The following is a 27,386-nucleotide window of genomic DNA, read 5'->3' on the forward strand; positions in this document are numbered from 1 at the left end:
AGATGGAGCGAAGGATTACTTCAAACTGTTACAGCTGCAAGAATGTTTTCTCTGTGTGTGGTGCTTAACTACTTGTTCACTATACTGACTTTGTGTGATGCCTGTTTTCTAAACAAAAGGAAATATTTGCTCTTGTCCTTATGAAGTGAACTGGTGGTTTTCCCTGGGGATTCCCTATTTTCCAGATTTATTTATATTCCAGTCCTATTTATCATCGTGCTTTTAACTCCCAACTTGGTGCTATCACAAGTAGTCACATTCTTAATTCCATCTCCCAGCTCACTAACACATCTGTAGGTTCAAGACAAGGTTAAAGTTTTCTGCCTGGTTGCATAGCCTATATCTATATGTCTGCCAGCTCTTGAGATTGGTAGGGCTGTGCAATTTCATAGCAAGTATCTCTGAAAAACAGCATCCAAGAAAAAAGGCATACTATATTGTTTGGATTATCAGTTTCACTGGAATTTCAGTGTTTATATGTCAGCATTTATGGGCACTTCATCTGGAAAACTATAATCCACTAAATGTGTATTTATAACTGTATAGAGCTATCACGCTAGTGCTTAAGACGCAAAGAATAATTAAAACTTGGAGTAGAGCTCCCTGTACAGTTCCACATAATAGCTACAAAAAGTGATGTAAATCCTAGTCTGAAGCTTGAATTCTAACTTCAAAGTGTTCAGTGTCTTGTCCTGATATTTTGAAGGAGAATCTCTCAAACCTAAGGAGTTCATATACTGTATATGGTCTTGTGTCAATAAGGCAAACCTGTGCCTCTTACCAGCCCAATAAAAGGCTTTCCTGACACATGTGGTTTACATCATTTTGCAGCAAAATATTCCTCATCAACCTCACCATGTGTGCCTTTCAGCATGACAAATTTCATGACTAGCAAAAGCTCATTTTCTCCCAGCAGGAGGATAATGTATGTACCCTGTATGTGCCTTGGCAGAACAGCAGCACTGATTGCTCCCATCCTCTCTCCCCACCATCACGAGCTCTCTGATTTGCTTGAGTTAGGGAATTCCGTAGGCTATATATGCCCTTTAGCTGGGCTGTACGACTGCACCAGCATCCCTGGAAACTGTGCTCAGGGAATCCATTGCTGAGAGGCTCCTAGCAGACTATGCAGCAACGTGGGTGATCAGTGGAAGAGCAACAGATGGGCACGGTTCAGTGTGATGCTGTCTTAGTCTGTGACATCATTCTGAGCCTCAAGGATGGCAGGTAGTGCCTTGGAACTCCCTTTCCTTAGAGCATGAAGTATGGCAAATTTAATTAAATGCAGTTAAATGTGGGTTTGTTGGGGTGGCATAGGAGTGATGTCAGGATGTCTCATCACTGGCTGTGATTGGTGTGCCTGAGGTAGCATTGGTGTGAAGTCCCCACTTTGCTTCATTTAGGCTGGGAATGCAGCGTCTCCTAGTGTAAGTGGCACATAATTGTGCAAGGCTCGTCTCTGCAGAACTGGTCAGGAGTGCTTGAGAAAAGAACAGATAGTTCTGAACTTGGAGAAGAGCTGCTGAACTGCACAGGTAGACAGAGAAGGCTAGAAAGGCAAAATCTGGAAGAGATCATTGTTTGTTATAAATGTTATAAATTGGTTTAAGTTAATAAATTCCAGGCCATTTGAAAGCTGCAGAAGTTTTGAGTCAGAGGTGGTCCAAAGACAAAGGGAATGTACTGGCAATGAATTGAGGCTGAAAATGAGAATGTTTCTGACTGTACAAATGTATACTGAGAGCAGAAAGGTGATGAGTGGGGAGCTGTCACTTGTCAGTGTGGCACTTGTGCAGTGGAAATGTTACTGCAGCACAGCCCTTCTGTAACAGGCTGAGTGTGAGCATCCAAAGCTAAGAGAAAATGTCACCTTCAGCTGTTGTGCTAACCCAGACCTTGGAACTGTATTCTAGTTAGTGGAGATGCTGGGTCACAGTGAGGTTATCTGAACTGAGTGTGACTGTGGACCATGCACAGCATCTCTCCCTAAATCAGTGTTACTTCTGTTTATTGCATCTCTTCAAGCAGCTGGCTGCCTCATTTCTTTTAACATTACTTGTGAAGTGAGAAGGAGCGGGGGGTGGCAGCCTTGGTCATGAGTGACATCTCCTGGCTCATGAGGCCACTGGGGACAGTGTGGTTTTGGCTGGAGGAAATTTCCTATTTGTCTCGACTCTGGAAGATGCTGGGGTCAATCCTGCTCGCTTGCTGTCGCACAAAGCTGCCTCCCACAGCATACAGCCTTCCTGGGTTCCTCATCAGGAGCAGCAGGATTTTGTAGCAGAGCGACTGCCAGCTGAAGTGCCTGCCAACATCACTCTCAGTTGATAGCTAACTCAGAGACAGAAATGATAGTAGATCTGTTTATGTTCTGGGCCCCGCACCAATCACTCGGAGCCAGCAGCAGCCCCTACAAAACAACAAAGAGACCAAAATTAGAAACAGACAGAGATACATGAGCAGCTGGGCTGTGCTCCAACATCTGGAGAGCACTCCATGCTTGCGCAGCTGGGCAGGGTGCAGCACCAGGCCCCCAGCTTCGGGGTGGGGAGAAAAGCAGCATAACTGCTATGCCTGCTTATGGCCTTACGTGATATTTTTTTTAACACCACTTACATAACAGGAGAAAGAGCAGAGATGTCTCTGGGCTCTGGCTGGAAACAGAGCTGAGAGGTTGTGCTCAGTATTTAGTTGTGGAAAACTGCTGGTGAAGAAGTGCTGGGGCCTGGCAATCACGGAGCTGCTGGGGGTGAAGGACTGGCTTGCATGTTGGGGGCTGAAGAGTGTCAGCACAGCATGCAGAAACATGGACATGAAGTACAGAGGAGCTGGAGGAGTCTAGGGAAAGCGTAGGTTCTGTAGGCATTACAGGAGCTGCAGTTATGTCTAGAGCTGGTGGAAATAATCAAGTGTATAGGAAAAGGAGCTTGTTCAAACACCTCAACTTCCTGAGCAAATTGCAGGTCAAATTTTAATCGCATTGAATTCTTTATCTGGATTTTGCAATGTTTAAAGGAAATTGTGTTCAATCTATACATTTCTACAGTGCCATTTAGCAGATTTTTGGTTTTGCTAGCTTACTCACTGAGTTATGCTTGTCATTTGTACTTTGTATTTGGTTTCAACAAAACAGTCTTTGGTGGCATAAGAGTTCATGCAAATAGATGCTCTGGTATGGGATACAGCAATGAAATCACTGTCTCAGAGTCCTTATCACAGTCCTGACAAGGGCCCGTGACACTGAGTTACAATTCAGGAGGTGAGGGTTGTGTTCAGGACTAAGAAAATAATATGCCTTGGAAAATAAATGACTCATCTGAGGCTGCAAGTGGGATGCAGAAAATTATTATGTCTCTGCCTACAGGCAAGGGATCTCTAGGCCCATTTCATTAGGAAAATTGTTCCTAATCTGTTGCTGCTGAAAACATGCAGTTGCCAAAGAATACCCATCATGACAGGAAATCTGAAAATCTTAGAACTGATGCAAAGGCATGCATCTTTCAGCCCTGTGTCAGTAAGCACCCAACAAGGCTGTTAGTAGCTCTTCTATACAAGAGTAAAGATGGCAACAGTTACGTGGGTTTTCTGTGCAGCTGTCAGCAGCAGTTCCAGTTTTCAACCATGCTTCATTGGAGCTGTTGGAGAGGGTCCAGAGGAGGGCCACAAAGATGATCAGAGGTCTGGAGCACCTCCCCTACTGAGACAGGCTGAGGGATCTGGGCTTGTTCAGCCTGGAGAAGAGAAGGCTGCGAGGAGACTTCATTGCATCCTTCCAGTATTTAAAAGGGGAATATAAACAGGAGGGGAATCAACTTTTTACAAGGATAGACAGCAATAGGACAAGGGGGAATGGTTTTAAGCTCAAAGAGGGAAGGTTCGGATGTCAGGGGGAAATTCTTCACAGAGAGAGTGGTGAGATGCTGGAACAGGTTGCCCGGAGAGGTTGTGGGTGCTCAATCCCTGGAAGTGTTCAAGAGCGGGTTGGATGGGGCTCTGGGCAACCTGGTCTAGAACCAGATCTGGAGGTTGGTGGCCTTGCCTGTGCAGGGGGGTTGGAATTCGATGATCATTGGGATCCCTTTGAACCCAAGCCATTCTAAGCTTCATTTGTATCTATACTGTGCAGCTAGTTATATCACCTGCTTGTATTCATTTTTCTAGTGTTAAAGTAATTTTTGTTCAATGGACATGTTCAGTACATTCGTAATCTGAGCCAACTATCTCCATCAGGAGGAAAAGTCTCCCAGCTGTCACACTCTGCTGTTTTTAATCATTTCAAGCCTTGAGTTCTGGGGCCCTTTTGAAGAAAGCAATATAAAATGCATTCTGCCCTCCTACTGTCTGGTATGTGTACTAGACTGTTTTTTCTAAGCTACATTCTTGGAGATATTGGCAAGCATGCTGTGCCTCTAACAGACAGTCACAAAATATGAGCATAACAAGCTTCCAAATTTTGCTGTTAGCCTCAGCAGATGTAAGCACAATGAGAGAGCACAAAGCTCCAGGTCAGCATTAGGCTCCTCCAGGACCTCCTTGTGGGGAGATTTTCAGAACAAGTTTTCTCAGAACTTCTAGATTCCATTCTCCTTAGATGGATGGGAAGCAACTATTTGTCTACAGATGCAGAGCTTTCAAGAACTTCCCCCCATCTTTTTCAGAAGTTAGCCCAAATGAAGTCACTCCAGGATGTTGGGTCGTTTGTAGAGCTGGACAGCACTTGGTGTAGTTCTGGCATCTGGGACAAACTTCAATGTGAAACAGAGTTGTTAGAAGATGGTTCTCTTCTGAGCATGAATGCTTCTTATATTTGCATTTGTGATGTGGGATGCCTGGATGGATTTGGAGAACTACTCCACTACTGCCTAAAGGACTGGAGAATCAATAACTTCTGGAACTGAAGTTCTGCTGTACAGATGCAGAGCAAACATGGTTACTTTATATTTTTGGACAGTGAATTGGAGAGTTGATATCTCTGCCTGCACGGAGGTATTGTCACCCTGAATGACCCATAACGGATTTCTAAACATCTCAAAGAGAATTTGTGTACCAGGAAAACAGAAATTAGCACCCATGTGAGCAGTAAGGCAAACTGTACTTTTGACTATGGAATTTCAGTGTGGGTAGAAATAGATTTCATGTAGTAGAAAGAACAGGTACTAGAGTGCCAAAGCTCTCTGTTAGTTGAAACTATTCAATTTACAGCTAGATTATATGTCTACAAAATATTTTTGCAGATACCTTGTCTAGAGCCTTGTGTTATGGATTGTATTTTATTAAACAATACTAAAGTGACTGAGCCTAAGTTGTGAACTGAAATTTCCACCATGGGAGATGGAAGGAGAAGCCAAAGCAGAAAAATACAATAGGCAACATTGTGCTGGCCATTAGTATGTTCTGAAAACTCAAAAGCTATATTGGTTCTGAATTATTTCTGCCGACCATAAGTAGCTTTTTTAGACAATTCTACTGCTGACAATGTATTTTAAACTACAAAAATATTAATTTACTTTTTTTTTTTTTTAATATAGCATTGCTAATTCAGGACAGCACTGCTTAAACAGTACAGAAATGTTAGTGTTAGACTTTGTAAATGCATTATCAGTGACAAGAATGTTGTAAATTCTTTTTAACATTGTAAAAACCTGAAGCACAAAGTATACAGTGATAGAGTGTGGCAGGGGTTAAAGCTCTTGGCTCTGCTGAGCTTTGTTGTTTTTAAATTAGCAGTCTCTTCTTTCAGCTTCTCAGTGGTTATTGAAACAAAGACAGAGCTATGGAAAAAGCTGGTGCTTGTCCCATGCAAACAGTATTTGGAACACAGGAACATGCCTGAAGACTTTTGAGGTGGGGTAAATTGGGTTACAGGATGCTAACATCCTTTTTCTGCTCTAGTCACAGGTACCAAACCAAAGATGTCCACAACAAGGAAAATTCTACTCATACTCGGATTCCTCTCCACTTTGGCTGCAATTGCTTTAATTACTGTAGCAGTGACCCAAAACCAGCCACTTCCGAAGAATGTCAAGGTATTGCAAGCTGAAGCTCTTACAGGAAAACAAGCCAAGCAGAGGTTTAGGCATGCATGGTGCTCAAGGACATGTTGCTGTCCCTGTTGGGTCTGGCTGATCTCCATTTCTGGCTCCATGCATCTTAAGCAACCTGATCAAAACAGATATGCCTTCACAGGAGACCATCTCCTAAGTAATCATTTACAATCTTGCTACTGCTCTCATTCCCTTTAATGAAAACCTAGAACAAAACATTACATGCGGAGAGTAATGACATGGCATGTCCCCACAGTTGCCAGATTTGCTGTTCATTTCTGCTCATGCTCATGCATTTGCTTTTTCAACTCAGTGGCTCAGGTGTGATGACAGGATCTATTTTGTCCACAGTATGGGATTGTGCTCGATGCGGGGTCATCCCACACAAACCTGTATGTGTATGAGTGGCCAGCAGAGAAGGAGAATGACACTGGAGTGGTGCAGCAGGTGGAGGTGTGTAAAGTTGAAGGTAAGAGGAAAGAAGGAAGCAGTGAAAGGGGATGAATTGGAAAGAGAATGTGGCGAAAGGGTGGTGGAGATGAAATTTGGGGAACTGACCAAAAGTGACAGCAGCATTAAATCTGTGAACTAACGTATATTCCACTGCTTCCTGCTAAGAACTTGTTGCTTCCCAAGACTTTCCAAGAGAAAAGTTGGGTCCATTTTTCCTTTCATTTGGGGATGCACAGAGTTAAATGCTTTTTGGAAAGAACTACACTAAGGGTTGTACTTGACAACAACAAAATGCAATTTCTGTGTGTACCTTTGCTGAAGCACTGATAAACATCAGTGAAAAAGGACACTCTGATCTCATTTTAAAGGAAAAAAGTTGGTCTTATGTGATAAGGTTACTAAACTTAAGCATGTTGTGGTTTATTTTTTTTTTTAATAATATTTAATTGCTATGTAGATATGTAATGGTTTTGGAAGGCATAAAGTATGCTGTCAGTCACAGCTTTTGTCAGAGGAATGACTGATGCTTTAGGGTTTCTAAAACCAAGAAATGGGGTGGTTGAATCAACTGTTGCTGCTTGTGCTAGTGATATTCTTTAGTGCACAAGGCTCATGACAGCCCTCGCAGGTTATGCTTGGAGATGGTGCAATGAAGTCTTCCAATTTCTTGCAGGCCCAGGGATCTCAGGTTACTCCCAGACTACAGAGAAGGCAGGTCCCTCTCTGGTGCAGTGCCTCCAACAAGCTGAAGAGGTGATACCCTTAAAGCAGCATCGAGAGACACCCGTCTACCTCGGAGCAACTGCTGGCATGCGGCTCCTCAGGTACCACAGTGCTCATGTCCTTCCCTTGCACCTTAGACCACCATAGATACCAAGTGGTGTCTCTGCAGTGAAGTCACTGGAAATGCTACAAGCTGGTGCTGTGTCCAGATTTCCATCCCTCTGGACCCCTAGTCTCCCCAGACTCTTCCCCACTTGCCTGGCAGATCTGTTTCCACCTGCTCCCCCGTTCCATCTTCTCCAGCACCCGTGTGCAACACAGACACCATGAAGGATAGCCATTCCCAAACTGCTACTTGGAGAAATTGTTCAAACATCTCTCACACTCTAGTAATAGATTTGACCCACAGTTTTTGTGTGCTGTCATGTTTTAACTTCCTACATACTTCGACTTAGCCTGAAATCACCAAAGCTAAGGTAACTTTATATAGTTCAAATTTATGATTTTTCTTGGGGTGACTCAGACCTGTTACCTGGCTGGACTGGGGAGCTAATTTCATGTGTTTTGTCTAGGGAAACTCCCTGGGGATATCAGAAGACATGGTCTCTTATGAAATGGTGAAAAGTGAGAAGGATCTCCCCAGGGTGATCCTTACCAAGGAATGTGCTCTAGGAGAGCAAGGGAGCTATGCTTCAGTTCCTGCTGTCAGCTGCAGTGCCTGTGTCCGGGCTGGTAGCAGCTGTGCTGTCAAGGTGTGACCGAGAGACACGGCCAGTTACAGCTGGATGTACCCATGTGAAGGACTGTCATGTTATAACTGACGGTTGGTGGGGGGTTGCAGCCTATCTGCTCAGAGTGAAGCCCATAAGCTGCTGAGGGCTGTCAGCTGCAGTCATTCCATCCTTTCTTCCATTCATTCAGGTTGGAAAATAAAGATGCAGCTGACAAAGTCTTGTCCTCAGTAGAGAAGACACTACGCTCAGCTCCCTTCAATTTCCAGGGTGCCAGAATCATCAGTGGTCAGGAAGAAGGAGCCTATGGATGGATCACCATTAACTACTTGCTTGGTAATTTCAAGCAGGTATTGTATCACTGACAAGTCCAGATTTGAACCACTGGCTGGCAGTGCTGTCATGCCTTTCATGAGGGTGTTTCAGGAGGCTCCCTGTGAGACATTTATCAGAGATCAGGATGCTGTGCTTCTTGCGTCAGCAGTTACTGTCGATAGTCTTAGAGCAGTGAAATAAAACAACAGTTTCAATAACTTCTCACAGGTACAGCATCCTCCTCACTTGCTGATCTAAAATACTTCTGTGCTTGGTTAAATATCTGCAAAGTATCACTAGTACTGGAAGGGAGCATATAAACAGGAAGAGGAACAGCTGTTTACAAGGACAGATAGTGATAGGACAAGGGGGAATGGTCCTAAACTGAGATAGGGGAGGTTTAGGTTAGATATTAGGAGGAAGTTTTTGACACAGAGTGGTGACACACTGGAACAGGTTGCCCAAGGAGGTTGTGGATGGCCCATCCCTGGAGGCACTGAAGGCAATGCTGGATGTGGCTCTGGGCAGCCTGGTCTGGTGGCTGGCGACCATGGCAGGGGGGTTGAAACTAGATGATTATTGTGGTCTTTTTCAACCCAGGCTAAAAGGAAAAAAAAAAAACAAAAAACTTTTCATTATTTGATGATGATTCTTTACTATCAGATTTATAAATCATCTGGGCACTGAAAAGAAAACTGATTTTCCACATAGCAGTTGTGTTCATTACATGTTCTTCAACTTCTTGCAAACACTTGGACGTGATCCATCTTATGTTCTTCTGAGCCTGTACCTTGTTCTGGTTCTCACCTCGTGCCCCCCTCGAAGCCGTACTCCCTTTCCTGCATTCTGTCCTTCTGCTACTATTCTACGAAGACTTTCTGTTTTTGTTCCCGAGTACATTTTCTCCATGCCTAATGTATCTGTACTTTTAATTTTTTTCAAGTCTGGCTGGAAAAAATTTCTACATTCACTGAAATCCACAAGTGAGACATCAGGAGCATTAGACCTTGGAGGAGCCTCAACACAGATTACATTTGTACCAGCTGAAATCTCTTCTGAGTCCCCACAGAACTTGCTGTATTTCCGCCTCTATGGCAAGGATTACCAAGTGTATACACACAGCTTCCTTTGCTATGGAAAGGACCAGGCTCTGCAACAGAAACTGGCCAGGGACCTGCAGGCAAGTATATCTAGGGTGGTAGGTAGAGGTTCACACTGGACTCTCACAGCTTTGACATACTGGTGCTGCTGTGTCCTGGCTAAAAGTCGCATCACTTAGCCTGGATTTGGAAAGTGTTGTTATCCTCCATAAAGTTTGGTTAGATGACAGATGACAGCCAACATTCTCAATTGGAGATGTCTTGACTGATTGGCATGAGATAGCAGCAATACTGTGCTTGACTGAAAAAGATAGTGGAGATGGTGCTTCACCATCTGAGAGAATCCCAAAGCAACAGCAGCTTCAGAAAATATGGCTGGAACTTGCCCAAGGTCTGATAGGGAGAATGCAAGAGAGCAAAAAGCAGTAGCCACATGTCCCAAATTATGGCTAAAGCCTTAAGTTTATCCTCACCTTTGACCCAGTGTTTGTGTGTCTTGGCACGATGTACCATGACAAGTGCCTTGTGGTCACCCTTCCTTGTGTTTTTTCCCAGTGTGTTATTCTAGAGTGAAATATAACAGCTTGTGTGAATCTTATTTTCAGAGCACAGAGAACGGCAGCCTCTTTGATCCATGCTTTCACCAAGGATATCAGAGAACTATAAGTATCAGTAATTTCTTCAAAAACCCTTGTACGTCAGTCGAGAAAAAACAATTCCCTTTCAGCCAGCTGTATATTGAAGGAGAGGGGAATTATGAAAAATGCCGAAGAAATATCCAGAATCTCTTTAACAAAAGCGACTGTCCTTACTCCAGCTGCTCCTTCAATGGGATATATCTACCTTCATTACAGGGGGACTTTGGGGTAGGTTTGCATTCTTCAACTCCCTATAATTCAGATCATCAGAAGAAGAGAAACTCAGAACAATGCTGGAGTGTATTATCCATGAGTGGGGCAGAAGTTCATTTCCAAGATAACTTTTTAGACGTGAAACTACAAAAATAGTCTTTGTTGTCTGGCTGTGAAGACAACAAATATAAGAGCTACCATAGTAGTACCGGCCTACCAGGCAGTGGTACTTCATTTACATTCATTTTTAAAGCTGTCCCTCCCAATGGCCAGCATCAGGGACAGGAGAGCTTGTCACAGGCCATGTGTCATAGAGTTGATTCATGTACAAAACTGTGTGAGCATTACTGAAGCCAGCCAGCTCACCTGACTGTTTCTTGTGTTTCTCTAAATAAAGCTGTCTTGTGGGATTACTGTTGTCCTGCTCAAGTTAAAATATTCTCTTTCAGGCCTTTTCTGCTTTCTACTTTGTGATGAACTTTTTGAACCTGACAAATGATGTCCCCTTCACCCTGGGCGAAGTGACCAGTGCTATTGAGAAATTCTGCGCCCGGCCTTGGCATGAGGTGAGCAGTGCTGCTTCTCTGCAGTGGGGCAGAGTGACCAAGTCCCAAGCGTTGCTGATGCTTCCCAATAGGGTGTGTGGCTGGGGGTAATTTCCAAGGCAGGCATCCCTCAGCACCTGCAGTGAATGTTCAAGTGCAAGCTGGAGCTGCAGGAAAATGGGTTTAGCAGCCTGGTGACTTCTCCCTCTTTTCCTAGGTGAAGCTACAGTATCATCAAATAAAAGAAAAGTACCTGAGCGAATATTGCTTCTCTGGAGCCTATATCCTCTCCCTACTGGAAAATGGCTATGGATTCACTATAGAGAACTGGCAAACGATCCACTTCCTTGGAAAGGTATGTTGATTGCCACCTCTGCTATACAGCTTTACCCATCTTCCACAGGGATGATACTGCCCTGGCACCTTCCATCTCTGATTCTGCTCTTCTCCATTTCAGATTGGCAGCAGCGATGCAGGCTGGACGCTGGGCTACATGCTGAACCTGACCAACATGATCCCTGCGGAGGAGCCTCCTGCACCTCCTCTTTCCTACAGCAGCTATGTGGGGCTGATGGTTCTGTGCTCCCTTGTGCTGGTATCAGTGATCCTGCTTGCCTGGCTTCTCTTCCACAAGCCCAAGTGCCTGCAGAAAGGGATCGTCTAGGACGAGCTATGGAGGGAGAGGGGCCCCAGCTGCTCAGGGCTAGGAGCCCACTGAAGACCAGGCTGTAGTGCAGAATCCCTCTCTCTGAAGCTACTGACTGTGTACAACAAGGGCATTTGTCTCTTTTAAGCCTCACTTGCACTGACAGATGTTGGGACACCAGTCTCGCCACCTCTATACCACGGACAGACAAGCGAGCGTTCCCTTCTTGAATGGGTCGTATTTTCATTCACTGAAACTCTGCTGCTTGTTATTTTTATTGCCTTGTGCATAGCATTATGAAGAAAAAAGCAGCACCAATCTTTGGGAGCCAGTGCTCCTGCAAGAGTAATCTCAGGGTCCCACACGCCGCTCTTGGGAGTGATCACACAGGGTGATCCAGCTTCTCCTCTGCTGAAGCTGTTCCCGAGAGCCATTCCAGCAGGGAAATTGCACCAGCACATCTCTGCTTGCCAGGCGTGGTCACGTGTAGCCAGCTAGCCCTCAAAGGCTGGTCATGCTCCCAAATGTCGCTCTGGGACAAGAAGGGATGGGAATGAAGAAACTGAGCGTGCTGGTGATTATTGGTCCTTAGCTGGGCTCTGGCAGCGGTCTGCTCCTTGCACAGGTGGCAAGAAGCCTCTTTCCCACATCTTCCTGATGTTTTTGCTGGACCAAAGCTGGCTCACTGTTACACTGAGCCATTCCCATGTCCCTAGGTTGACTGTGCATCAAAACATGAGTACCCAGCCAGACATTGCTGATTATTGTAGGAAAAGCTCATCCTAGCCAAGGATTCTTGACAAGTAGTGAGCACATATATCTACAGGAACTCTGATCTGATCAGCGTGCCTCCAAGTATACATCCATTAAAACAATCCACTGTCATTGTGCTGATCATACAGAAGTCTCTGATCTAGGGAAAATGTTTTTTGGGCCATTTCCCTTTACAAAAAGACAGCTGGTAAGAGCCAGCAGGAGCGCACACAGCCACACTTTCCATCAGCAAAAGCATGGAAAATTTGCCTTTCTTTCCCTCATGGCTTAGGCTACTCCCCAAACAGTAACACCTAGGTGCTATAAGTGCACTTACCACAGCCCATCTTCTAGTGCACAACTAGATGGTGCCACTGATCAGGTTTATGAATCGGTTTCTTCTGTTACCTATTCCATGGCCCAAAACAGGGAGGTAAGTCAGCAATCAATTTTTATGGCAATTGGAAACCACTGGTACCTATTTTCTTGGGCAGTAATCTAAGAAATCTCTTAGATTAATGAAACACATGTGCTGGAGGCCAAAAGAAAGCAGATATTGTGGAGAGAAAGGCATAGCAGGGTCACCTTTGCCTGTTTCCCTGAGCAAAGCTGCAGGAAAAGCAGGAGATGCAACCTGGATGAAGCTTTCTCCCTTGGGCAAACACAGATGTATAGCTCAGGGCTTTTGTGCTTTCCCAGCTTGTCCTTCCGCACAGTGCAGGCTGGAAAATGTCCCCTACTTGTTTCTAGTTCATGCCTGGAAGTAGGAGCCATGACATATTGAAGGTAAAGGGGAAAATATACCCTGTCCTATAGTAAGATGTTAGGGCATTTTTTCAAAAACGCTCTTTTTTTTGCTCTGAATTAGCTGGCTTTAGCTTCTGATGGATCTTGATCCGCCAGTTTCAAAAAGACTACTCTTTGCTATCAAAATCCCTTCTATTCTTGTTGGTGCTTGGAAGTCAGCATTGTATCATATTAAATATTGACCTTCATTCTGTAAAGTGCTTTGTCTTGACACACGTGTAGCTCTTGAGTCACCTTCCATGCAATTTTGTACACCTGAAGTTTGGACACCAAAGGTTTCAGCAACAAGTGGTAGTAGATGCCCTAACACCATATATAAAAGTAACAGCCCTTGTTCTCTTGATCTATACTCTTTTTCCTACTCATATATCTCAGGGTCAGATCTGTTCACTTAAGGTTTTGTAAGGAGCTGTTTTGTTCAGTTTAGCTCTTGCAAGTTGGCCTTATTTTACTGCCATGGCACTCCAGAATGGCTGCTATCTCGTGGTGTACATCAGTCTTTTGTCATGAGATGTTTTGCCTTCTGCCTGCTCTGCTGGAACACATACTGTTCTAAGAACATTTCTCTAAGTGATCGAGGTCAACCCACAAATGACATTTCCCCACGCTGTTTGTTCTTTTTCCAATTTGTTTTACACAGAGATGTGGGAATTCATCTAGACGTGGAGCCTTCTTTCTGTCATTTTCACCCAGGACATGTATATAGATGAGACTTAACAATAATCTTTGGTCAGGGTAGGAAGGTAGGAGATCTCATCACGGAGCCGGCAGCTGCCAGTGCTGCTTAGCTTTGTCTGGCAGATCCATCAGGAAGTTTCTGAAACAGATGCAGAAAATCCATGTGGAAATTGGCATGGAGAGAGCCTGTGCCAGTCTGCTGTTCTGGTCCCTGCTAAAGGTTTATGCCAGAGGAAAGGAGTTGAAGTACAGAACCTGGGAGAAAAGCTTCAGCAGTGCTTTGTAACTTTACTTGCAGGTACTACAGTATTACCATTGTAAGCCTTTGTTTCTGGAGTCAGGTGATTGTCTGGTATCATGGCTTTCTCTTGTCTTCCTTCTGTTCTGTTCACAAAACAGCAACAAATCAAAAGGTAAAAGGCCCCAGAGGAGATAAATATATTAATTATGTTATTTTTAAAACTTAATGACTTTTAGAACACATTTATGAGACAATCCTTGGAACTAGTATTTCTAAGGGGATACCAGCTGTGCCATTGAAATCACCAAGCAAGCTGAGGCTCCAGGAATAGGTTGGCTAAGGGCATCCTACTGTGGCGAGACCCGCATCACTCACTGGCTGTGCTTGAACCTTCCCAGCAAAAGGTATGGTTGTTCTTCTCAACAACCTCCTCTGCCATTGCAGGATTCGGTCTGTGGAAGCTGCCTAAAACCCTGGCTCAGATATGAGATTTAATGAATGTTAATTTTCTTGCTTCTGTGCTGTGTCTGACCCAGCAGTGTATGGCTCAAGTGTACGTTCCAGAGTCACTCAAGGACTTCACCCACCATGAATACTATGAAAGATAGTGGGGGGAATTTCCAAATATGTCCAGTGTTAGTAATGTCATATCATTTCTTTTGTTAATACAGTTGATCTGCCTCTCTGATAAATATCTGTGCCTTATTTCTAATTTGCTAGAGTCTGGCTTTAATTTCCAGCTCCTAGCTCCTCTTCAGTTTTGCTCTTCTGCTTTAAAACATATTTTAACACCGCACGTTCTTGTCTTGAATATATTTATATGCTACTCAGCTTCACTGGGCTGTCCAGACCCCAGCCCCTGGTCTCTCCTGTCCCTGTGTTTTGTCACCAGGAGGAGGAGCCATGAGAGGTGCTGCAGGGTGAGTTGCATGGCATGGAGGCTAGGATGTTGAGCAGTACTGTTTGTGAAGGTTCCTTGCAGGCTAATTGCTCACTTGGCTGAGCACAGGAGCAGTCTGAGCCCTCTGGGGCTGATGACTTCCACACCCACAAGCTCTCTCCCATTCACCTCAGAGTTGGATCAGAGGCAAAACTGTCAGTAACAGTCGGGGAGAGAGAAGAGAAAGCTGCTGGGTGGATGAAGCTTTCCCACCCCTCTTGCAGAGAGCAACCCACTCCGCAGCAGACCTTAAGAAGTACCCTTCATTCCTCACCCAGCACAGCCAGCTCTCCCCTCTGCATGGGCTGAGGAAAGCAGTCCCTGTGCCCTGTCACTCGGCTGTGCAATTCATGTGGCTTCACCCTGGTGAAATGGGTCTCAGTTTATTCTGATACACACACCGATTCTCTGTATCCTTATCACAATAAAGGCTTCTTTACCCATGCCAGCAATGCTCTCAGACTGCTTTTCAGAAGATGGGAATGACCCAGGGGTAGGATGAAGCTTTTGGCATAGAAGATGGAAAAGTCTTGAGGTGAGGTTTTCTCTGCTACCAGCTGCCCACTGCTTTTCTGTGTCAGATCTGGAGCTCCTGGTGGCTGGAGGGGCAGCATCTCCTCCGGCATAGCAATGCACCACGTCCCTTCCTACCTCAAGGCACATCCTGGAAGGCACCTAGTGCCAAAATCTCATATTTTCTTGGCTTCATTTTATCCTGACCTCCCCAAAGCAGTTTGTCCCCCCCCCACAACACTGCAGCCCTGCATTCCTCTGTCCTTGCCATCCTTCTCTCTCACTCCAGCACCACCGGCTCTGTGCCTTCATGATCATCCCTGCAAAACAGGTGAAGGATGCAAGGCTTCCTCTTGCTTCAGGGCCGCAGCTCTGTCTGCACACAACTGCAGCCCAGCCAAGGCAAATATGCTTGTCACCACTCATTTTGCTTTCAGTGTGCACTCTCCCCAGTTTGCTCATACAGCTCTTATCTTGAATTTCCCTCACATTTTCCAGCCTTTCTCTGGTAAAAAGATGGCCAGAATGAAATCTCAGGCACCACAAGGGATCTGTCCAAGGCCAGGATCCTGTCACCTGCGCAAGCAGAGGAGCAGTGGGGTTAAGGGCTGGAATGTAGGAATTGCATTCATCTCCACTTCTCTGCTGTGGCACAGCACATTCCTGCTCGTGCTCCCCGTTCTGCTTCAAAGTTGCTCCGTCTTTGAACATCTGGGGAGAGGGGATAATTTGTCCCAGATGTATTTGCTGCATTTTCCAAATGATGTCTTTGTTTACTTCCTGTGCTGTTTCTATGTTCTATGTTGTTTGTTTCTGCTTCCATCAGTGCTTTAACATGTTAGATGTGTGATCAAATGCCTGCATCTGGCCTTGTGTAGTTATCCAGGCTGCAGATGCCCTGTGGATGTTCCCTGTGATTTCATCCCATTCCCTTTTGCTCTCATTAAACTCTCAGCTTTGATGCAGTAATTTCATTGTGCATTGTGTGCAGAGCTATTTCCTTTTGTTTGATTCAAACCTGCTGCCTGCTGGTGGGCTGCCTCCATGCCTGTGTTATGGATAACGCTGACTAATTCTCCAGACATATCATGCGTGAGATGTGTTCTCTGCCCACCCCAAATCTTGCTCACAGCTCTTTTTTAGGATCCAGCATTCTGCCATTTCTTTTTCTTGTTTCCCACGTCAGTGTCATCCATCTCCATAGGAAAGTGTGCACTTTTCCATGTGTCCCCTGGAAGCACCATTTATCTCAGCCTGCCACTGCCCCACCATATCCTGCTTACAATGGCCCTGCAGTCTCTGCTTTTTCTCCTTGGCTTCCTATCAGTACAGGGAAGAGCTGGCAATCCCAGGGCCGTTTTGCATTAAATAACAAAAGACGCTGTGATGCTGATCCTATGCTTAGATGTGCGTTGCTCTGACGCTGAATGGCAAACAGGGAAGTGGTGGAATGGAGCTAAGCTGGAAGAAGGCATTAGTATGATAACTACTATCTTTCCAGCCTGCACGGCTTGCATTGAAGCTATGAGCAGGAATGCCTTGTTATTATCACGGACAGAGCAGCAAAGCTGCTGTTTTGAGTGTTTTAGCATCACTGAGTCCATCCATGGGCAGAGCAGCATAGATGACTGCACACCCCTTGGGCAAGAACGTCTGCAGCAGAGAGGTGAAGCGGAATTGGCTTCCTCTAAATCCAGAATCGCTCTGCAACTGTTGATAGCCAGACCTTTTCAGTTGACTTTAAGCTTTGGGGCTCTCTTCTGCCCGGTGCTTGTCGGAGGGCATCATCGTGCCCCCTCCTCGCATGGCAGAGCTCTGTACTGCAGCATCGCACCTCGCGCTGCTCTCTGACTGCTGCTCGGGCAGAAAGGCGCGAGAGTGCGACCTTGCTCCTGTCCTTGTACCTATCCCCGGCCCCAGCCGTGCCGCGGGCGTGCGGGGCTAGCCGGGGCCGTGCCGTCGCGGTGCCACCGCCGCTTCCCCAGGAGATGGGGCAGGAGAGCAGCGCTGATCGGAGCGGGGCCGGGGGGAACCGCCCGCGCCGTGAAGCCCCCGCCTCGCTCGGCTCTGCCCCCGAGCAGGGGCTTGGTTCACGGCGCGTCCCTCCCGTGGGGGCCCCGCTCCCTGCCGGCGAAGCGGCCCCGCGGAGCCCCCGCTCCTCTCCGCCCGCTTCCAGCGCTGCGCTGCCGCCTCCCGGGGCGCGGGGTCCTGTTTGCCGTCCGGTTAATGAGTGAGCCGCACTCCGGACGCTTCCCCGACGGCGGAGAGCGGGCAGACAGCGGGCGGCCGGGAGAAGCATCCCTGCCCCCGCTCCCACCGCCCCCCGCCCGCAGGTGCAGGGGGCTGGCACTTGGCGGGGGAACTGGAAAGAGCTGGTTCCAGTTTGCACTTTAGCTCCGGGCGGGGAGGAGGGAGCCGGGGGCCGATGGCGGGGTGGCTGCGGCCGCTGGCCGGGACCCTGCTCCTGCTCGAGGTAGCGGCTGCCGTCAGCTTCCTGCACCACCGCTACGAGGAGATGGTGCGGGCTCTGTTTCGCGTGCAGAGCGAATGTCCGTACGTCACCCGCATATACAGCATCGGACGCAGCGTCGAGGGCCGCCACCTCTACGTGCTGGAGTTCAGCGACTACCCTGGCATCCACGAACCCTGTAAGTACGGAGACGCGGCGACCGGGACGGGGCGGCCCCGACAGCGCTAGCGCTGCCACGCGGCACCACGGGGCACGGCCAGGAGCCGCCTCTCTGCCCGCGTGGGACTCCCGGTGCCGGAGCTCTGCCTTTGGCCACGCGGCCCCGGCGCGTACTTTGGCCGCAGCTCTGTTTATAAGTGCGGGATGACGCAGGAGAGCTCATCCCAGCACCCACCTGCCCCGCCGCCCTGTTCTGCCCCAAAACCGGGCAGAGGTGGGAGAGAGGAGTGCACTCCTTCCTTGTCCAGGCTGCACGGGGTGGTGCTGGGACCTCGCACATCTCCACACACACACCTGGTGCCGAGTGGCCCCACTGCACCTTGGCAGCAGCTCACGGAGATCTGGGCAAGATTTTGCCTGCCTCCTGCATTATCTTTTGTCTTCTCAAGCCTTTGCTTGCTCATCAGTGCGGGGGCTCACACATCCAGGCAGCGTGGTCCCTTTGCCAGAGTTCTGATAATGCTCTGCCAGGGTTTGCTTTGGCAGAGCCACAGGATTGCAGCTGGGAGGGCTGCGGAAGGGCATTGGGCAGAGGCTCAGCTCAACCTGCGCCTAGTTCTCTAAGCAGCATGGACTTGTGGCCCTGCTTCTGGGTACTTCCACATGTATGGTGTCTTTCAGACTCTTCAGGCCCCTTTGAAGCCCATGGAAAGTAACTGTGAAAAGGGAGACTTTTAAGTCAGTTGGCTTATATGCAGTAATTCAGGCTTCTGTGTCTGTGTGGATAATGTTTAGGGGTCTATGTATCAAGAAAGGCTGACAAGTCCTGCTTCACACTACGGCAGATGAGGAGTCCCTGCTGAGACCTGTTTTTAAATGAAGGCAGCACATAACCCCAAGATGTTTTTATAGATTTAATAACAGGATTACCTAATTAAGTCAGTTCTCAAGTCTCCTGAAACCTAACCAGATCAACATATTGCCCACCCGCAATGTCCTTCGCTGAGGCATGGCAATCCAAAGGTCACTGGCAACAAATATGGAAAAGCAACATCTTGTGCCAAAACTAGGATTGTTTTAGCATCTGTCTTCAGCACGTCTGGATGCACTGAGATTTCTGAAAGTACTGTTGGGTTCTGGAAGCATAGTTGGGTTCTGAAGGCATTGTAGGGGTCTGGAGGCATCGTTGGGCTCTGGAGCACAGTTGGGTTCTGGCAGTGTGGTTGGGTTCTGAAGGCACTGTTAGGTTTTGGCAGTGTGGTTGTGTTGGGAAGATGTAGAGTTCTCCAAGCATGGCTGGGTTCTGGAAGCATCGTTGGGGTCTGGAAGCAGGAGGCACCCAGTGAGCAAGTGACTTTTTTCCTCACATTGTCACAGACCCCAGAAATCACTGCTGGTGGCTGAAACCACAGTGCAACAAGATCCCTGAGCTCTGCCTGCCAATGCCCTGTTTTGTCTGTACCTTTCAAGTGAAAGATGGGCCTCTTTTTTAAGTGAATTCTCCCAGTATCTCTCACTCTGCCAGCAATGGTTGCATGCCCACTGCAGAGGCAAGCAGCAGCCCAGTGGTGAACCTGGGCTATGGCAAAACAGAGAGCAGCCCACATGAGGACCATTCAGCCATCCCTCACTAAATTCTGCATTTTCCAAGTGAAGAGACCATCTTATGCCATTCACTTGGGGACCCCTGGGCTTCCTGCAGTGTGAAGGGGCTCTCCAGCCCCAGCTGATGGTGCTACTGCTGTGTTGCTCTTTCCAGTGGAGCCGGAATTCAAGTACGTGGGGAACATGCACGGGAATGAGGTGCTGGGCCGTGAACTGCTGCTGCAGCTCTCAGAGTTCCTATGTGAGGAGTACCGGCGGGGCAGTGAGCGGGTCACCCGACTGCTGCACGACACGCGCATCCACATCATGCCTTCCATGAACCCTGATGGGTACGAAGTGGCTGCCAACCAGGTACCAGGCAAGCGAGCGCTGCTTCCAGATGGTAGGGGCAGAAAAACTCTATGAAATTGGGGGCTTCTGCAGGTCTGCTTTGCTGTGGCGGTGCTGCCCCACTCTATTCTCACCCCTGCAATGCCCTTTGCCCCACAGGGCCCAGATGGCATTGGGTACTTGACGGGGAGAAACAATGCCAATGGAGTGGACTTGAACCGCAACTTCCCTGACCTCAACACGTTCATGTACTACAGTGGGGAAATCAGCGGGCCCAACCACCACATCCCACTGCCCGACAACTGGAAGAGCCAGGTATTGGCCTGCAATGCTGCAAGTGCTGCAGCATCCTCCTACAGTACTGACATGCTCATCACAGCTCTTCTCTTCTGCTCTTCCCAGGTGGAGCCCGAGACATTGGCCGTGATCCAGTGGATTGGCAGCTACAACTTTGTGCTGTCGGCCAACCTGCACGGCGGTGCAGTCGTGGCCAACTATCCCTATGATAAGTCTCAAGACCAGCGGTTCCGGAGCCACCGGCGCACGGCCAACACACCCACCCCTGACGATAAGTTGTTCCAGAAGGTGAGTACAGGATGCTGGTCCCAACAGCACTGGTTGTGCCTGTGGTTTTTCTCCATTGTTTGAATGTTCCAGAAAACTGTGCCTTCAGTCTTCCATTAGGAAACACAGAAAGCCAGGACAAGAATAGGCGTTAGAACAGCTAATGAGAAAAATAAGTGTGAGCTGGAGCTCAGCCCTCCTGGGAAGCACAGGGCTCACCAGGACATGCTGAGAGCAGGCTGCAGCCTGGGCAGGAGGTGAGCAATCCACACACAGCCTCTGAAGTCAGAAATGCAATGAAATAACAGAGCTGCTGGCAGAATGAGGTTGTGCCAGCATCTGAACCATATCCCCACATATAGAGTGTGCATTAGGAGACTCAAACAGCAGTTGCTCTTCAAATTGTCTTATGCAAAGGAGGGCTTTGGATTTACTGTCCGAATTTGAACCCCGCCTTCATATCTAAAAATAAACAGCAATCTTTGAGAAAGGCATAAAGGATGCCAGAAACATAAGTTGCCCAAATTTTCCTAATACACATTCTCCTGGCCACGCTCTTTCAGCTAGCCAAGACATACTCGTATGCCCATGGCTGGATGCACCGCGGCTGGAACTGTGGGGACTACTTCGTCGATGGCATCACCAACGGGGCATCCTGGTACTCGCTCAGCAAAGGTAGGGCAGGGCAGCACCTGACCCAGCGGGGTGCAGGGCTGGGCAAAACATCCTGGGGCTGTAAAGGAGAGAGGGGCAATTCTGGTAGAAGGGCTGGGACATGGGGATGAACATTGCATTCCACTGGCTACTGGCTCTCCTCTTCCAGGCATGCAAGACTTCAATTACCTCTACACCAATTGCTTTGAGATCACTCTGGAGCTGAGCTGCAATAAATTCCCCCCCAAGGAGGACCTGGAGCGGCAGTGGATGGCCAACCGGGAGGCACTTGTTGCCTTCATTGAAGAGGTGAGGAGATGATCTGGGACCTGCACCCCTCTCCTGCAGTTCAGTGGCAGGGGAGCAGCAGGCACTGAGAGTGCTGGAGTGGGGAAAGCCAGCACGTCCCCAGCACGTCCAGGGAAGGGGAAAAGTGGAGCCATTCCCAGAGCTCTGCCCTCCTCCAGCACCCAGAAGTGCCCTCCTGAGCATCAGAGGGGCATTGACCAGCACTGTCTCCCTCCCTACAGATTCACCAGGGCATCAAAGGGATGGTTACAGACGAGAACAACAATGGCATTGCAGGAGCAGTGATTTCTGTCCAGGGAATCAGTCATGACGTCACCTCTGGTGGGTCTCCAGTCCTCATGTGGTGCTTCTGTGCTCTTCAGTATGCCCCGCAGCTCCCAAGCTGCCCTCTGTGAATCTGCCCACTATATCAGAACTTTGGCTCTGTCATCCTTGCAGCTTTACTGAAGGTCCCCCTCCACCTCCTCCCCACCAGGCTGAGCCCAACTCAGCTGAAATGACACAGGCTGCTTGTAGTCGTGACTCAGATTTGCAGTGCCCATGCAGGTCCCTAGATGGGTATATACTCAGATTCTCTCAGTAATCCATAACATGCTGCTCCCCGGTGTTGTCAGCCCCCATCCCTAAGCACCACAAAGTGCACTCGGGGGTTCCTTACATGGGAAGAATCAAGCAGGGGAGCAGCCAATCTGATGGGAGATTAAAGCTGCTGGTAACCCAAATGCAGCCAAATTATATGTGATGGGAATTAAGGGTTGTGTTCTGCACAAGGAGTCAGACTGGAGCCGTGGATGCCCCTAGGCCTGCTCCTGTCTGACCGGCAATACTGAGATCTGCATTTCCCTGCTGAGAGCAGTGCAGCCAATGCTGCCATGCACTGTTATTTGGTGTTTATTGTGGGTTGACCTCTGCTGTGTGGCTCTAGGGAGACATCACCTGCAGGCTGCCAGCACAAATCTGGCCTCACGTTGCCAGCAGATTGAGAAAGAAGGCTAAAAAATTCTGGGAGTTTGGAGGACACGCATCCTCAAGGATGGACACTGAGTGAGTGCTGCTGGAATATCAATTTCTCCACATTCTGAGAGCTTTCTCTTCTCATCTTGTGTTCCAGGAGAGATGGGGGATTATTTCCGACTGCTGCTGCCCGGCACTTACACCATCACAGCCTCAGCAGAGGGCTACCAGCCTCAAACGGTGACAGCTACTGTGGGCCCAGCTGCACCTTCACTGGTGAGTCAGACACAGGACTCCAGCAGCTCCCATGGTGAAGGCAATGTCATGTGCCCCCGATTCCGCACCAAGCAGCCTCAGCTGCAGCGGGCTGTGGTACTGGCTCCCATGTCATCTGCCCAGCTGGGGCTGCTGCTCCAACAAGGCCATCCTGAGAGCAGGCTGTGCAACCCAAAATAAGTTATAAAAACAGTGGATGGTGAGCCCTTGCCTTGGGAACAGAATGTGGCCTCAGGCAGAGGCTCTGCTGAGGATGGGTGAAAGCCCCCCAGCTACAGCATCCCAGAATGTCTGGTGCTCTGTGCATGCACTGGTAAGGCTCTGCCTTAATTACACTGCAGTGGTCTCCCCTTTCTCTGTCTCTTCATCCCACCCTGTCCAGCCTCTGAGGTCCTTCCAGTGCTGCTCTTTTCTCAGCATTAGAAACCTTCTAATTTTCAGCCTAAATTTATTTATGGTCAGTTTATCCCTATTTGTTCTCATGCCAACAGTGTGCTTTAAATAGCTCCTCTTCTTCCCGGGTATTTATTTCTCTATGTATTTATAGAGAGCTGTCAAGCCCAGTCCTGGCCTTTGTTTTGCTGGGTTAAGCACCCTGCTCTTTGGTTCTCCTTTGTAACAGATTTTCCTTTCCCCACATTACCTTTGTTCCCTGGTGTCTGACTTCGCAGCCCACCTGTCCCCATTTACCTCCACCCCTTCCCTACCATGAAGGGATTTGTTTACCTTGTTCCAGCCCTACCCCACAGCCATTTGTTTGATTCTTTTTTGATTGGATGGAAGTTTCTCTCTTGGATTTTCTTTTTGCCTGGAGCTACCAGAAACAGTCATTACTGAAAGATTGATTAAGCAGGATTCAGCTAATAAGATGCAGTTGAAAAGGTCTGTTTTGTCCTAAGCTTTTCTGTGTACTAAACACTCACAGAGATGCAAAGCAGTGCATTTTCTCTGCTCTCTGGTTAGAAAAGATGAAGAATGAGCCTCACTCAACCACCTGCCTTTCACAGCACCAATTTCCCATTGTATCCCAAGGCTGATTGAGCTCCCAGTTGAGCAGTGCTTGTCTTGGCCAAGAGCTAGATTGGAAGACATCAGCAGATGCAGGTCCTGCAGGGTCAGCACTGCTACATGGGTGGTGTTATCCTTTCTACAGGTGCATTTCCAGCTCAAACAAGATGTGGTGAAGAAGGCCTCAGAGCGGAAAGCCTCAGGCACACACACGAACAACAAAACCCTTCAAAAGAAGGTAGTGCCCAGAGCTGTGCGCCGGGGGACCCAGAGATGAGGATGACACATTTGTCCAAGAGCAGAGGGAGGGAAGCCCTTGTACAGGGCCTGGCTGTAGACTCCAGCCAGTGAACTTTCCACCAATCCATTAAAATAGCCCAAGTTATTAGGTTATTAAATAAGGAAATATTTAATCCCTGAGCAAGCTGTGAAGTAATTCTCAACATAATGCATCTGGGGAGTGTGTCTGGTTCTGCTCTCCTGCCCTCAGGCCATCCAGGGGAGCTCCTGACTCAGTCACTGCACTGTTCAGACACTGGTGCATGGCAGGGGGAATGAGTCCAGGCAGCAAGTTCTGCCCTTGCCATCCAGGCATGTGGATCCTGGCTTGTCCATGCTGTGAGCTTTACCCTCAGGTAAGGACAGTTGTCTGTAGTTAGGAGAAGGATAGTTTTAAAGCAGTTATTTGTCTAGCTTTAAACACAGCTGGACAAATACTCATTCTGGTTGGCAGCACCACAAGGAGGAATGCAGCACCGCTAGGACGTGGTGATCCAAGGTTCATCTGGTGAGTGATGTCACATCTATTTCGCCGTGCAGATGGGACTTCCTAGTGGCTCATTGGGATTATTTATAGTCAGACAGGATGAAACGGTACACACCGACAAAGGCAATGGATTATCCTGACTCCTTATGGCTTCAGATCCCAACCAGATGGCTCTCTGAAGGGTTTGCTTCAGCCAACACAAGCTATTAGTCTGAGCAAGGAGCAGCTAGGTGAGAGCTGGTGAGCAGTGGAAGGTGTGCAGGACAGGTGGTTTTTCGTTCCTTTGAGACAAACTGAATTTTGGGTCCATCAACGGAGGGAAATGTGGATGCACACCAACTAGCAGTGCATTGTGCAGGTACAGTGCATGTGGACTGCAGCTCAGTTAGAGAAGACGTGGTCCAACTCCTCACTGTCACGTCCTCTCCTGTCTCTGCTGCTGGTGGCATTTTCAGCCCTAGCAGTACACACACTCTTGTACCTCTGCCTGCTAACAGAGGCTGTCTCTCAGTCTTTCTTGGAAAGGCACGGCGAACCATCCCTCAGAGGGTATCTGTTCAAGCTATTACAGAGAAGTGCCAGAATCAGTAGCACACGTTGCCATGGCTGTGAGTGGTTTCAGTCTGTGCAGGTCACTGTGGGCCAGGGATGGTGGCCAATTCCACATTCATAAAATCTAAAGAATTCAAATTCTATGAATTTTTCACACCATCAGCAACCCAGCACAGTCACAGAAGTTGCTGGCTGCAGGGTGCTCCCATGTTGCCCTCTGGTGGTCCTAGAAAATGTAAGACCAACCCAGTTCCCCTTGCTTTCTGGTGTATGGGTGAAGGAGGGCAATTTCTTCTCTGGGCCAGTACAGGAGGCTGCAGCATTCACCTCACAGGCTGCTGTGGGGCTGTTAGCACAGTGGCGAAGCCAGAAGCGCTGTGGAAACCTTTTTGTCCTATGAAACAGTTCCTACAAGACTTAACCTTGTTGTGAAAGAGCCTCTTCAGCCTGGGATTTGTCCAGCACATTCTCCTCCCAGCTCTGAATACTTCAGTGTTGAACATTTTGGTAAAGCTCCACTTGGCCCTGGCCAAGCTCTCCACGTGAAAACATGATTACAAAATGTTTCCGAGACAGCTCTGTCCAGCCCGTATCTCCAAGGCTTGCCATGAACTTCATCCCGAGTGTTGCAAGAAGCTAAAAACACTGGACAAACTAAAAACTTTGGACACAACATCTGCAGTGCAATGGTTTCACGTCCTTTCAGGCTGCAGCCAAGGTGATGGCAGGTGGCAGATCTGTATTACAGAGCTGGTCCCTCCCCATCCTCTCTGGGACACACACACTGGGAGTTCACAGACTTTCTCCTCTCACTTCACGTCCTACCTCCAGGCTGCAGTGCCCCAGCCTGACCGTTTTGGGGCAGTTTTCTGCAAGCAAGACTGCGAGGATCCTAGCTTGAGCAGCAGCCCCAGTGGGGTGGCCGGTGGGATCTGAGTGTGTGTGATGTGGCTGGCACAAAGTAGGCAGAAAAAGGGAAAATACAAAAAGCTGAACTCCAGGAAGAGCGAGGCACCTTTGCTGGGAATGTCAGCAGAGGTGGGCTGGTGGTTGCACTGACCTAGGAAGCTGCAGGAGCATGGGGAGGATGAATCCTCCAGCAATACTGAGGTTAAATGAGAGAGCTAGAAATGGTGATTGTATGAAGAACAGTTTGTGAAGTGGAAGCATGCAGGGAGACACATCTCACAGATAAAAATATACAAGCCTTTTTTAAGTGCGTAGCTTTTCTTGGAACGCTGGAACAAAACCAGACTCAAAGCCAAGGATAAGGTTGGCTTGAAGTGAGGATAGCAATGAAAAGCTCAGAGCCACCATATAAGAGCACAGGCAAAGGGAGAAGAGGGACATGGCCCTGCCCAATTGCATACAGCCCAATGCAGAAGTTAGTGGGAAAAGCTGGGGGTTCTCAGGCTTCAGGGTCTGTTGTGGGGCTGGGTTTGGGCTTAGTTTCCAGAAAAAGACTTGCTTGGATGGCGTTATTTCTTTCTTGGCATCTATTAGTTCAGACTAATTCTGCTGCTGCCTGCAAAGGGCTGTGCAAAGGGATGCTGCTGTACTTGCCACCTGTCATTAGCCCCATTCTGCGCTTCTCCCATGGCCCTGTGAATACAGACACCTGCGGGGTTATTTTATTGTACTCTGGAGAACACTGCAGAGCTGCATCGAGCTCCTCACTGACAGTATGCCGTTCAGATCTCCTCCGTGTCTCACACTGGTCCCACTGAGTGCTCCCAAGGAACACTGCACAGTGGCCAGCTCCTGTTCTCACTCTGCATGTGCAATGTCCTTGTGTGCAACCCCCTGGCAGGGGCTGGTGTCCATTCTTTAGCTGTAGCAAAGCACACATAGGGGCCATACCTGCGGGAAGAGCACTCAGCCCTCGTGCAGCAGGACCCTGTAGCAGTTCAGCGCTGTGCAGCCACAAAGCAGGCGGGCAGCCAGCTCCGAGCTCGGACATGCCCGACACAACTTTCACAGCCCTGCTCCTTGCTGCTGGCCAGCCAAGCTGCCATGGTTGCCATGGAGAAGTGTAGCTAAACGCTCAAACCGGGGCCAGACTGCCCTAGTGCGTGAGGCCATGCAGCGTGGTGCCGTACCCACGGGACACGAAGGCTTTTTCTGGCCTACCAGGAATAGCAGCCAGGGCCCCGCGGTGCCGGACCTCCGCGGCGCACAAACACCCCCTGCTAGAACGGGCTGCGGGGCTGCGGGTTGTTTTTCCCCATCTCGGTGCTCTGGCGGCACAACGGAGACCGCACGCCGCGCGGACCCGCTGCTCCGCCGCCGCCCGTGAGGGGGCACGGCTCCGGCCACAGCCTCCCCGCACACCCACGGCGGGCCGCGCCGCGCCGCGCGGAGGCAGGAGGGCGGGCCGCGGGGCCGGGCGGGGCCCTGCG

At 48.6% G+C, this 27,386-nt stretch overlaps 2 protein-coding genes across 7 annotated transcripts in view; both read left to right on the forward strand.

Annotated features, from left to right (window-relative positions):
* ENTPD1 (ectonucleoside triphosphate diphosphohydrolase 1) overlaps nt 1-15,275 on the forward strand; it is a 30,591-nt gene extending 15,316 nt beyond the window's left edge. For all 6 annotated transcript variants that reach the window (XM_019617712.3, XM_003208064.5, XM_085229308.1 and 3 more), the window contains 9 exons: nt 5,893-6,026; nt 6,396-6,513; nt 7,171-7,321; nt 8,142-8,301; nt 9,210-9,446; nt 9,972-10,232; nt 10,667-10,783; nt 10,980-11,117; nt 11,220-15,275. In XM_019617712.3, coding sequence (XP_019473257.1) covers nt 5,893-6,026; nt 6,396-6,513; nt 7,171-7,321; nt 8,142-8,301; nt 9,210-9,446; nt 9,972-10,232; nt 10,667-10,783; nt 10,980-11,117; nt 11,220-11,426 — 1,523 coding nt within the window. In that variant the 3' untranslated portion in view covers nt 11,427-15,275. The remainder of the gene's footprint in view (nt 1-5,892; nt 6,027-6,395; nt 6,514-7,170; nt 7,322-8,141; nt 8,302-9,209; nt 9,447-9,971; nt 10,233-10,666; nt 10,784-10,979; nt 11,118-11,219) is intronic.
* A 2,086-nt stretch (nt 15,276-17,361) lies between these two features.
* On the forward strand, nt 17,362-24,082 carry CPN1 (carboxypeptidase N subunit 1). The gene is made up of 9 exons (XM_085229751.1): nt 17,362-17,988; nt 19,729-19,925; nt 20,064-20,219; nt 20,307-20,489; nt 21,032-21,143; nt 21,292-21,431; nt 21,653-21,752; nt 22,543-22,661; nt 23,815-24,082. Exons 1-9 carry the CDS (start codon nt 17,766-17,768, stop codon nt 23,944-23,946), a joined length of 1,362 nt encoding a protein of 453 aa, XP_085085877.1. The 5' UTR covers nt 17,362-17,765; the 3' UTR covers nt 23,947-24,082.
* Nucleotides 24,083-27,386: the final 3,304 nt, after the last annotated feature.

Source organism: Meleagris gallopavo, chromosome 8 (genome assembly GCF_905368555.1).
Source record: "Meleagris gallopavo chromosome 8, MGAL_WU_HG_1.1, whole genome shotgun sequence".
Taxonomy (NCBI): Eukaryota; Metazoa; Chordata; class Aves; order Galliformes; family Phasianidae; genus Meleagris; species Meleagris gallopavo.